The 13,027-nt window shown below is 36.4% G+C and overlaps 1 protein-coding gene and 1 long non-coding RNA gene across 33 annotated transcripts in view; one reads left to right on the forward strand and one right to left on the reverse strand.

Annotated features, from left to right (window-relative positions):
* Positions 1–815, reverse strand: part of LOC144335692 (uncharacterized) — a 36,534-nt gene extending 35,719 nt beyond the window's left edge. Inside the window, exon 1 of the long non-coding RNA XR_013406751.1 lies at positions 743–815. This is a non-coding gene — a long non-coding RNA (uncharacterized LOC144335692). The remainder of the gene's footprint in view (positions 1–742) is intronic.
* EIF4G3 (eukaryotic translation initiation factor 4 gamma 3) overlaps positions 1–13,027 on the forward strand; it is a 375,758-nt gene that overhangs the window by 283,516 nt on the left and 79,215 nt on the right. For 25 of the 32 annotated variants that reach the window (XM_077971386.1, XM_077971367.1, XM_077971281.1 and 22 more), the window contains 3 exons: positions 4,551–4,797; positions 8,946–9,079; positions 10,840–10,959. In XM_077971386.1, coding sequence (XP_077827512.1) covers positions 4,551–4,797; positions 8,946–9,079; positions 10,840–10,959 — 501 coding nt within the window. Of the gene's footprint in view, positions 1–4,550; positions 4,798–8,945; positions 9,080–10,839; positions 10,960–11,737; positions 11,849–13,027 lie in introns of all 32 variants that reach the window. The other 7 variants (XM_077971264.1, XM_015130013.3, XM_015130031.3 and 4 more) reach the window with 1 other exon arrangement.

Here is a 13,027-nt window from a genome sequence, read left to right on the forward strand (position 1 = left end):
AAATGTTTTTAAAAAATTAGCTAGACATGGTGGTGCATACCTGTGGTCCCAGCTACTTGGGAGGCTCAGGTGGGAGGATTGCTTGAGCCCTGGAGGTTGAGGCTGCAGTGAGATGTGATCATGCCACTGCACTCCAGCCTGGGCAACAGAGCTGAACATTATCTCAAATAAATAAATAAAATGACAATTTTTGGTTAACTCTTCTCTTCCCCCAACTAGAAATTTTCTTTGTATTAACTTGATAGAAAGATAATCTGGTAAACAAAAATGGAGAGTTTTTAAAAATGCCATTAGTAATGGTGGTAGAATTAATCTAGTACATTATAAAGAAATTCATTTTGAATCTGTGATCTGTTAACTGCGTCCCAGAAACATAACTTTTCTTCATGTGGTTTGTCTGTCTTAAAATAAGGCATGCCAGATTTTGCTTTAGATTAAAACATACCAAGTCCAAGAGATGAATGTGAGGAAGAAACAAGGGCAAATCAGTCCTAAGGATTACTGTAACAATTTCCTTGTCTGTAATCTCAACATCCTTAGCATTATGTATTGAAGCTTATAAATGAAGAGCAATATAAATCTGTATGTAGCTTTTTCCCTTTTTTGACTATTCTTTTAGCTACTTTTTAAAAATAATTTTACTCAAGGTTTAACATGATAATATTAAAATGTAAAAATTTTCTTAAGATAACTTTGAGCGTGTTTAATTCATTCGGCTTTTCTAGCAAGTTATAATTCTTACCTTCTTTGGGCATCTAACAGTACCCCTTGGTTACTTTCCCTGTGCTGTCATTGCTGTTACATGATGCTGTGTTGATGTCACTGTTAGTCTCATAGCAACCACTAAAATGTTGATGGGTGTGATTTCATTGTGGTTATTAGGGTGTAAAAACTGGCAGTAAGATATAGAGGTGCACTCCTTTTGCAGCTGAACAAGGAAATGTTGCTCCTACAGAGAATAAAATACCTTCCAGAGGCATGGGGATCACATACAATCCTGATTTCGTTTTAGATTCAGCTGTTTTTTTGTTATTTTTCTTATCTTATACTTCATGTTGGATTTCTAAGCATTATTGAATATTAGATAGGCCGCTCCTCCCATGCCTTCAAATATTCATCCTAATCTTCAGCTTGAGGTTCAGCAAACTTTTTGTGTAAAGGTCCAGATAGTAAATATTTTATGCTGTTACAATTCCTCAGATCTGCCACTGTAGCTTAAAAGCAGCCATCAACAATGTGTAAATGAAAGAAGCATGGTTGTATCTTCACAAAACTTTATTGATAGACCTTGAAATCTGAATTTGTATGCCAGGAAATATTTTTCCAGATTTTTTCAGATATTACAAATATAAAAATCATCCTTACCTTGTATGCTGTGCAAAAGCAGGTGGTGAGCCAGAATTGGCCCTTGGGCCGGAGTTGGCTATAAAGCTTCTTTAGCTTGTTACTCTTCAAACACAAGAACTGTTTTGACTTATTTTGAACCAATCACTTTTTCTTAACTTTATACTTTAAGACAAGGCTGAGCGCAGGGGCTCATGCCTGTAATTCTAGCACTTTTGTAGGCTGAGGCAGGAGGATCACTTGAGGCCAGGATTTCGAGACCAGCCTGGCCAACATGACAAAACCCCATCTCTACTAAAAATAAAAAAAATTATCTGGCCATGGTGGTGCTCACCTGTAATCCCAGCTACTCAGGAGGCTGAGACAGGAGAACCACTTGAACCTGGAAGGCGGAGGTTGCAATGAGCCAAGATTGTGCCAGTGCACTCCAGCCTGGGCAACAGAGCGAGACTGTCTCAAAAAAATAAAGTAACCTAAAAAATTTTTAAAAACTAAAGCAAGACAAAAAAATATTTGTTTTTTTTATACACTGACTTCTTTCAGAAATTCTTTTTTCTGTCTTTCCTAAAACTGAGCTTTCGTTGGCATAGTGTAGTAAATACTGGATGCCATTGTGTTCATTTCCACTAATCAAGCTCCCCCTTTCTTAGATTTATTTTCTCAGCTTTTAAACTAGTTTGTTTCTGGTATCAGCTTATTTGGGTTACATATTAGGTTGTTGCATTATTAAAGATATTTATCAAAATTATAGCTTAGAGGTTGGGCGCGGTGGCTCACGCCTGTAATCCCAGCACTTTGGGAGGCTGAGGTGGGCAGATCACGAGGTCAGGAGTTTGAGACCAGCCTGACCAACATGGTGAAACCCTGTCTCTACTAAAAATACAGAAATTAGCCAGGCATGGTAGTGCATGCCTGTAATGCCAGCTACTCTGGAGGCTGGAGGCAGGAGAATCGCTTGAACCTGGGAGGTGGAGATTGCAGTGGGCCAAGATCGCACCACTGACTCCAGCCTGGATGACAGAGCGAGATTCCGTCTCAAAAAAAAAAAAAAAAAAAAAAAAAAAAAAAATTATAGCCTAGAAAAGTAAGGATGAAGGATGATTTCATGTTAAAATTGCTGGGCAAAGTATCTTAAAATAAATTTTAAAATTTTAGAGCATTTCATCAATTATTATATGCATAGTTGCCAGTCTGATTTTCTAGCACTTTTAAAAAACTCATTGCATTAAGCATAGAGTTCTGTCAAGTGAATTCTTAACAGGTTCCTATAAAAGGTTTACCTTTGGCTGTCCAGCCAGTGAAGTGATCTTTTTCTTAAATCTGGTTTTCTGCGTAAACAATTTAGGAACTGTTAGACGCTTACAGACTAGTTGACTAGGATTTTATCCTGCTAAAAACAAAACAAAACAAAAAACCCATAATATTTAATTAAGCTATTTTTGTTATTCTCTTCAAATACCCCTCATAGTAATACACCTGAGATAATTCAGTGATTCCGTGTTCTCTGAATTATGGTTTGTTATTCATAAAACTTGTTTCTTTATACTTCCTTTTCCAGTTAGAAATTAAATTTCTGAGTAATGTAGCCTCCGTTTCTATGTGATAGACGGTTGTTGATTGTAGATACAGAGAAGAGGATGCGCTGTATTCTCTAAAAAAAACTTTTTCACATTTTATAAGATCTGAAATAAGAATTCTGTATCATTGTATAATTTGGTTAGGTTGCTCTTTAATAAGTTAAATACCATTAACATACTCATATCCCAGATTTATTAAATGTCTTCTTGATGACCTGTACTTAATTATGAGATGGTATTATAAGATTATTATAATTAGACTATACTAGAGTCTAAAATTTTTAAAAATGAGGCTGCTGATTCATGATTCAAATTTGGTAGATCTGGTTTTTTCAATGTTTAAATGATACCAACTTTCTGCCATGCTTTATAAAATAAATTGTTTCCAAACTTATTTTTTTGGAATTTTATGTCTGTCTGTCTTTTGAGGATTTTTATGTACTATCTTTTTCCATGGATTAGTCGGGGGAATGGGGGTGGGGTGGGGTTTGTGCATATTTGCATGAACTTTTTATTTCCGTTATTAGAAACAGAGTCTAAAAACTGTTTCTATTAATAACATTAAACAATTTATTGGCTTTTCAACCATGATCTGTTATATGGCAAAATAAAATTTGCTAGTATTATATCTGTTTTAATACTATCTAACAAAGAAGTATTTGTCACTCAAAAATTGTTTTAAATGTAATTTCATAGATTATTTGGGGTGAACTACTTTCTGCTATATATGACACTACTTTACACTATCCTCTGCTGAACCAGCTCCAATTCTTGGCTCTTCTCCTCGTGTGAATTTATCAATTAGAACACCTCTGAGTACTTGTTTCAGAGGATTGTTTTCAGAGTGCTTACCCTTCATGAAAAAGGAGTTCGTGGAGAACTTTGCCTCAAGGAGTTTTGAAGATTCATGAGGCCTTTACAAAACCATTTTTGTTTGATATCTGACACTAAGATGGTCAAAAATAATCTAAGGAATAACTTCAGTTCTTTTTTGCCTTCTGAAAATAGGTGTGATATTCCAGATCCCAGATTTCTCTCTCTTTTTTTTTTTTTTTTTTGGCTATACAAGATTTTTCTATATGGTCCCAGCCTCAGAGAAGTCTAAGAACAAATAACAAAATAGATTTTAACTAGCAAGTGGCCTTTTTGTAAAATGAGATATGATCAGCTTTGTAAAACTTAGATGCTTTGAGCACTTCTCCAGACCCTCAATTCCACAGCCAGAGGACAGTATAAAAAATACCCTCCAGTGTTTCTTTTTATATTTGTGGAGCTTTCATGGCAAGGGTAGTGTAGTGCTCGTTTTAGATTTCTGACTAGGACTCTTTCATGTTCGTAAAGTTCCATGGATTAACAGTTCTTTCCATTCTAACCTTTGGTACATTTGGATATTATTAGTCTCATGTTAAAGCATTTCAGCAGCCATTTGAATTGTCTTCCTTTTCCTAGGTGCTGAAATGAGAAAAGTATTTTTTTAAAACTCACCATTCTAATACAACATGCTGAACACAGACATTCTTATCTTGAGTGACATGTTTTCCTTTGCTGTTTGAAGGGGGTTGATGTATGTTTTTGTGTATATTTACACCCATGAAAAAAATGTAACCTCTTTGTTCATTTATTATTTAGCCTAAAGCCGAAGAGGAACTTTCAGTTGACAAAGTACTTGAATCTGAACAAGATAAAATGAGCCAGGGGTTTCATCCTGAAAGAGACCCCTCTGACCTAAAAAAAGTGAAAGCTGTGGAAGAAAATGGAGAAGAGGCTGAGCCAGTACGTAATGGTGCTGAGAGTGTTTCTGAGGGTGAAGGAATAGATGCTAATTCAGGTTCCACCGATAGTTCTGGTGATGGGCTCACGTTTCCATTTAAACCAGGTAAGTTTATACCTGCCTTCCTATTTACCTCTTTTCCCTCTACTGCAACCTTAGAGAAATGTTGCCTTTTGATAGAGAGATACTGGATGGAAGAAAGAGGTTTATCACAATATAATATTTACAGGACAGATCATCAAGCCTAAGTTAGTGACTAGCAAATCCAGAGAGTTCTGTATTGATGGAAATGATACCCGACACTGGTATTCCCCTTTTACTGGCAATGGAAGAGCATCTGGCAGAGGGAATCAGTTCCAGGCTAGTGGGTGCAGTTTGATTTTAAAAATTATTCTATTTGTTTTAATTGAAAAGGATCTAGAGATATTACCACATTCCTTGAGATGGCGTTAGTCATCTTTCATAAGACTCGAACTCTGTTGACAGAAATCACTCTGTAGAACTGAACTCTGAAACAAGATATTGAGTACCTGCAATATGGGAGGTCCCCTGCGGTAAATCTGTATGATAAACAAGTAAATAAGGAATATATTTGATAAACATATGGTAAACAAATACAAACCCTGGAGGATTTATCTTAAGACACCATCAAATGGATTAAACCTGTGACGTAATACTATATGAACCGTGACTGACTTTGAGATATATGGAGAGATTTGGTGTGGATCTGTGAGGAAAGATGGTTCCTTTGATAGAAAGTTTGGGCTGGGTATGGTGGCTTACGCCTGTAATCCCAGCACTTAGGGAGGCCAAGGCGGGCGGATCACCTGAGATCAGGAGTTCGAGACCAGCCTGACCAACATGGAGAAATCCCGTCTCTACTAAAAATACAAAATTAGCTGGGCATGGTGGCACATGCCTATAATTTCAGCTACTTGGGAAGCTGAGGTAGGAGAACCGCTTGAACCCAGGAGGCAGAGCTTGCAGTGAGCCGAGATTGTACCATTGCACTCCAGCCTGAGCAACAAGAGCGAAACTCCATCTCAAAAAAAAAAAAAAAAAGTTTGGAGTAAGTGAAAAGTTTTCCTTAGTCTGCCACATCTAGACTAAGTTTTGCAGGAGGTAGGGTTCAAATGTAAAATACCAGACCTCAAAGATAACCTAGATAGGTGTTTTTCAAACCGTTGGGTTTAATACTATTTAATAGATTGTGAAATTTATAGGTCACAACCAACATTTTTAAAAAGGATAATATAATGAAAAAATGTCTGTCTATTACATGTAGTGAGAATAAGTATCAGTTTGGAAACTTAGTAGTTATGTATGCGTGTATGATTCTCCTGGGTCATGAGGTCATTTTATGTCTTACTGTGAGTTGTAGTCAGAGATGTTTGAAAACCAATGACTATTACTTATCACTTTATTTTATATTATTTTTAAATTCTTTTATTTATTTTTTATTTTTTACAGAGGGAGGGTCTCTCTATGTTGGCCAGGCTGCTTTCAAACTCCTATGCTCAAGCACTCCTCCTGCCTCAGCCTCCCAAAGTGCTCCCACGCCCAGCCCTTACCACTTTGATATACTGATCTTTCACTACCAGTAAACTCCTGTTAATGGGCTTTATGAAATTGTAAATTTATGCTGTTGTAAAAGTTTTTTTAAAAAACCCTAGGACTGAGTGTACTGAATTGCTTTTGTCAACTTAGGCTTGTATACTGTGTTCAAAAATAAAGAAAAAGATCTAGGCTTGTACCAGGTCACAGAGTACTTGTAGCCATCGCCAGTGTGTCTTAAGAAAATGGAAACACTATTGCTATTTTTAGACTATGTAAATTATATTTTTATATTATTTTATTTTGTTTTAACATTTTGTATATTGCATAATTTATGTTAGTTATATTTCATATTATATTTTAATTCTTTTCATCCATCAGTTTTACAATATAGGCCCTGACTATAATTGACCAACTACCTTTTGCTCTTGTAGTATTTAACAGCAGTAATTGAAAAAAGACAGTAGAAATTGGAACAAAAACAGTTTGAAATTTAGATCCCAATAAACTGTCTACTTTTTAATAAATATAATAGGTAATAAAGATATGGTGGAAAACATCTGGAATATTCTCAAAGACCATCAGTGGGTCTATAACCTACACATTAGGAACCTCTAATATAAAGAGGATCCAATCTGCTATCAGGAAGTAATCTGGAGTCTGATTTTGATGAGTTTTATTAATTAAAATAAGAAAACTGTGATTTTTTTTTTTAGATGAAATTACAGGCAAGGAAGAAAACTTAGTATCTAACTGCTTAGACATTTCATTATCTTAAATAAGTTGTTTCTGTGTTTTGTGTCCTTTTGCTTTTTTTTTTCTCTAAAATAACATTTCCAAGTGAACAACCAAACTATCCGTTTTCATTGAAGCCAAGGGTTTTATCAGGTTTCTTATTTCTTAGTTATTTAAGGGCTTGGTAGTTTATTTAGTGAAGATTATTATATGTCCCTGGCCAAAGGTTGGTTAGTGTGTATGTGAAATGATTCCTACGTGCTTTAGATTATTTTACTACTCAAAGGTATTTAGAAGGGATGAAAGAACAAGTGATGGTTTAAAATCTTCACATATTTCCTGACTGTATTTCATTGTTCCCTTCTATTTTGTGTTTGTTCATGAAGAGATAAATACTGGAAAGTGTTTTGTACTCTGAGGGGATGTAAGTCACGCATCATTTAATGACGGTGATTTGTTCTGAGAAATGCATCATTAGGCAGTTTCTTCCTTGTGCAAACAAAAGAGTATTTACACAAACCTAGATGTTCTAGCCTACTACACAACTAGGCTGTATAGTATAGCCTGCTGCTCTTAGACTGCAAACTTGTACAGCATGTTACTATACTGAATAGTAGGCAGTTGTAACATAATGGTAAGTATTTGTATATCTAAATATAACTAAACATAGATAAGGTATAGTAAAAATACTATATAAAAGTTTTAAAATGTTACACTGTATAGGGCACTTACCATGAATGGAGATTGCAGGACTTGAAGTTGTTCTGGGTGAGTGGTGAGTGAATGTAAAGACCTAGGTCATTACTGTACGCTGGTGTAGATTTTAAAAACATTAGGGCACACTACATTTATTTTAAAATTTGTACTTTCTCTAATAATGAATTTATTCTTAGCTTACTGTAACCTTTTTACTTGATAAACTTTTAAAATTTTTTAACTTTTTTACTTTTGTAATAATGTTTAGCTTAAAACACACTGTACAGCTATGCAAAAATATTTCTTTCTTTTTTCTTTTTCTTTTTCTTTTTTTTTGAGATGGAATCTCCTACTCTGTTACCCAGGCTGGAGTGCAGTGGTGCAATCATAGCTCACTGCAGCCTCAGCCGCCTGGACTTGAGTGATCTTCCCACCTCAGCCACCTGATAGCTGGGACTGCAGTTGCACGTCACCACGCCCAGCTAATTTAAAAAGATTTTTTTTCCTAGAGATTAGGTCTTACTACATTGCCCAGGCTAGTCTCAAACTCTTGGCCCCCAAAGTACTGGGATTATAGGTGTGAACCACCATCCCTGGCCTTGTTTCTTTATGTCCTTATTCTATAGGCTTTTTTCTATTTTTAAAATTATTTATCTTTTTACTTAAGAATTTTTGTTAAAAACTAAGACACAAACACACGCATTAGCCTAGGCCTATACACGGTCAAGATCATCAACATCACTGTCTTCTACCTCCAGATCTTGTCCCACTGGAAGGTCTTCTGGGGCGATAATATTCATAGAGCTGTCATCTTCTATGATAACGGTGCCTTCCTCTGGAATATTTCCTGAAGGACTTGCCTGAGGCTGTTTTACAGTTAACTTTTTTTTTAATAAGTAGAAGGAATATACTCTAGTGATTAAAAAGTATAGTGTAGTAGGTACGTAAGCCAGTAACATAGTTATTTCTTATTACTATGAAGTATTATGTGTTACACTTGATTGTATGTGCTATACTTTTAAGTGACTGGCAGCACAGTAGGTTTGTTTACACTACCATTAACACATACATGTGAATAATGCATTGTGCTGCCATATTAGGATAGTTACAGTGTCATTAGGCAATAGGAACCTTTCAGCTTCATTATAGCCTTATGGGACCACCGTTGTATATGCAGTTTGCTGTTGATGGAAATGTTGTTTTGCAGTGCATGACATATATAATATAATGCCCTATAAACAGTTGTCTGCCTGTATTCCTCTTTCTAGAATCCTGGAAGCCTACTGATACTGAAGGTAAGAAGCAGTATGACAGGGAGTTTCTGCTGGACTTCCAGTTCATGCCAGCCTGTATACAAAAACCAGAGGGCCTGCCTCCTATCAGTGATGTGGTTCTTGACAAGGTAAGCTGCATACTCAGAGAAAACTAGTTCTTTTTGGTGGGAACTGATTTTAACTATAAGTGCAAATATGTGAAGTATCAGCAGTTTTTAGTAATTGTTAGACCAAATGATATAACAATATCTAATGTTTAAGAATTTGTTTCCCTAAACACTGTTGGATTTGGAGTTCCTTATAGGTTACAGTCATTTTGGGATTTGGCCCATATTGGACTAGTGTTTTTTTAATGTTTATTAATTGATTTATCTGCTTATTATGGCTGTTTTTTGGTGATATAAAAATTTTGTGTTTGTTGGGGGAAACATATGGCTAAATTGATACAGGGGTCTTTCCTCATTGTTCTAAAAGTTCATTATGGAATTCTATCGGCATTGAGGACAGGTCAGAAATCTAGGAAGGTATTTGGCAGATCAAACATAAGTGAGAGTCAACATGATTCAAATAATATGTATCTCAAAATTTCCCTGATAGATACCTCCAGTGATTGAATTCCCCAATCTTGTGCAAACAGGCATCCTTCCTCTTTGCATCTGATCTTAATGGTGCACACAGCAAATTAGTACAGTCAATATTTGTTTACTAAATTAAAAGGAGTAAAGTCAGATCTACTAAAGTAATTTCATGGAAATCAAAGATAAACCAGAGCTGATGACTAAGCTTGAAGTATTCTTGTTTTGTAGAGGAACAAAAATGTAAAATGTAGAGATTAACTATCTTATGGAATCATATCTACCTCTTAACTGATTTATGCCTAGTGTTTCATTATTGGAATGCTAAGCTTGTGGGAGTTACTTGTATCCTACTGCTCAAGGTCATAACCAAGATCTGATTTTTCACGCAAAAAAATTTGCAGCCTCCGGCATAAATGGGGTAATAAAGATGTCCAGGAGCTGCTTATCCAGAACTCATTTATATTATTTTACTTTCTTATAGCAATAGGTCTTCTTACTTCTATTGGTGGTATCTAAGTCTTCTCTCCTAGATAGTTATGTGAGGACAGCTGAATGATTGATTAATGGTGCTAATTTGAGGCTACTTCAGTACCTCAGAAGTCAAGTGTTATATCCACCAAATTAGATTATCCTCTTAGAAAATATTCCTGCCTGTCCTGCTGCCTTATCTGTTTATGACTTTGGACACTTAATTAGTTGACTTCTCACTGGTCTGCTTAACTTTGTGTCGTCCATAGTCACATTACATGCTTATTCAAAGTCAGATATCTCAGATTAACAAGGCAGACAGTGAAATTTTAAATGAATCATCACCCATGAAATATATCTCCTTTAATACTTATTGTCCACTCATAATACATTCTTTACTAACCATAAGTCTACAGCATCAAAACTAAAATGAGCAGTAGCAGGATTCCTATAGGCAAGTGCTCTATGTCCTGGTGAATATTTTTTTTTTATTTCTAAAATTTGACGCTAGCGTAGAGGATCTCAAAATGTCTTGTGCCTTTCAGTTGGTCCTCAGTATCTAGTGAGCCAATCTACTGATTATGTATAGCCCCTACTTGGAAATTTAAGGCCTAAATCATTCTCAGGGTGTCGGAAAACCATTGTTTTAGCCTAATGGCTCTAAGGATAGCCCAGGAGAACCTGCCATGGATGAGGTTGGGCTTCTGCTGGTTCCGAAGCTGATGCTTACCGTGTGCTTACCGTTTAAGCTGATGTAACCTTTCAGTCAAATTTTTTGTTATCTTTTGTGGCAGGGAATGCTCTGGAACATGTATTAAGCTTTCTTTTGCTTCTTCATGCAGATCAACCAACCCAAATTGCCAATGCGAACTCTGGATCCTCGGATTTTGCCTCGAGGACCAGACTTTACACCAGCCTTTGCTGATTTTGGAAGGCAGACACCTGGTGGAAGAGGCGTGCCTGTAAGTGCAAGTTCCCTACAACTCACTTAGTTAGACACTGGCACAGACTCCATGAAATCCTACCTCACGGCAAGACAGCAGCTTTTGTTCGTTGATTCTAGTCAAGAAGAAGAAGAGGCAAAGACTATCCTTTCCATACTCATATTAAAGCAAATAAAGAATACACTTGAGTTGTTTTTACTTGACAGAAGCTAGTCTGCATTAATTTGGTCTTGATTTTTTTTCCCCCATTTTTTCAATTGAGGTGACCTGCAAATAGGTTTAAAAATAGTGCCAACCATGGCCGGGGATGGTGGCTCAGGCCTGTAATGCTAGCACTTTGTGGGGTCAAGGCAGGAGGATCACCTGAGGTCAGGAGTTCAGAACCAGCCTGGCAACTAAGAGAGACCCTGTCTCTACCACAAAAAAAAAAAAAAAGAAAAGAAAAGAAATAAAATAGGCCAGGCATGCTGGCGCATGCTTATAGTCCTAGTCCTGGCTACTCGGGAGACTGAGGTGGGAGGATTACTTGACCCCAGGAGGTCCAGAGCCATGATCATGCAACTGTACTCCAGTCTGGCTGACAAAACAAGAACAGGAGGTCCAGGCTGCAGTGAGCCATGATCATGCCACTGCACTCCAGTCTGGGCAACAAAGCAAGACCCTGTCTCTGAAAAAAAAATAGAGAGAGAGAGCGCCAGTCTTGATAAGATTCCTGTTTTGTTTTGAGGTGTCCTGATATACTGGAGATCTCTGATGACATTCAGCTAATGATCATGTCTTGTGTTTGTTTCTACAGATTTGCAAAGTGCAGAGCAGGCATGGATTGCCAATTCTGGAACAGAGCAAAGCCCCAACTTGCCCTCCGCTGGCGATGTCACACCCACCCGTGAAGAGCCTGCCTCTAGGGGTGCGCTGAACGCTTTGTTTTTTGTAATAATAGTCTCTGGTGTTACAATATTTTCTGTTACACTCTTTTTATTTACTATTGATTATTAAGTCAAAATTTGAACAAATGACAAGTACAAAAGAGTACAGTATCGGTAAACTGCAGATTGCTGTTACACCTCCAGTGGCAGGCTCTTCAGCGGTGGAAGTGGCATCACCAGTGGAGTTATGCTGGGGCACTGCACTGTGCAAGATTCGGCAGACTCTGCCTACTCCATGCTTTGTAGAATTCAGAAAGCATGGGGAAAGTTGCCAACGATGTTGAATACCTCTTTTCCCCAAGTTAGAATGGCATAGAGAGCAATAAATCTAACATTCTGGAGGAGCTTGGGGTTTGATGTACATTTGCAGATCACCCTGTTACTTCATTTTATGTAAGGTGACGCTTTTTGTTTCTCCATCACCTTTTTATTTCTGAAATGGCAACTTTTGAAACCTGCTTTGAATTAAGACTACATTGTCTGACAACAAATGTCACTTTGTAGATATTTAAATTATTTGATTATTTTCCTGCAACCAAACAGTGATAGAATATACTTGAATGCCTACAGTGTGTTGTAGACTTTGTAAAAACTACTGAAAACCACCTGAATTTGAAGCATACTGTTTATTGAGTCATTACCATCACCATTTTAGAGACCTGTGTATGTGAGATACTCTGTTTCTCACACATTTATCTATTTTCAGGAAATACTAAATTAAAATTTTTTTAAATCTTGAGTTACCTCACCAGCACGTCTTAGAAAGCAGCTTTCTAGAAACCATTTTATACCTTTTTTTCAATATTATTTCCTTTTTTAATGTTGAATTTTTATTTGTATTATTGTTCGTTTTGGTTTTGGTTTATCTTTGTTTTGCCAAATATTTGAAATAATGTTGATGCTGTTTTGAATATTCTGTGGATAACAGCATCTGTGGTTATTATCATATTGCCCAATTTTGTTGATAGGTGGCTCACAAAATGTATAAATCCTCTTCCAATGTATATTGTCACTTTTCACTACCAGCTTGCTAGTCATTGTTTGCTAATAACTAGTTACAACAAAAAGGAAATATTGTGAGTTTAGAGTAAGTGACGTCTCTTTTAAATTATTGAAAATAGAAAATAATTTTTAAAAGTAACTTTATCACAGTGTATACC

Source organism: Macaca mulatta, chromosome 1, assembly GCF_049350105.2.
Source record: "Macaca mulatta isolate MMU2019108-1 chromosome 1, T2T-MMU8v2.0, whole genome shotgun sequence".
Taxonomy (NCBI): domain Eukaryota; kingdom Metazoa; phylum Chordata; class Mammalia; order Primates; family Cercopithecidae; genus Macaca; species Macaca mulatta.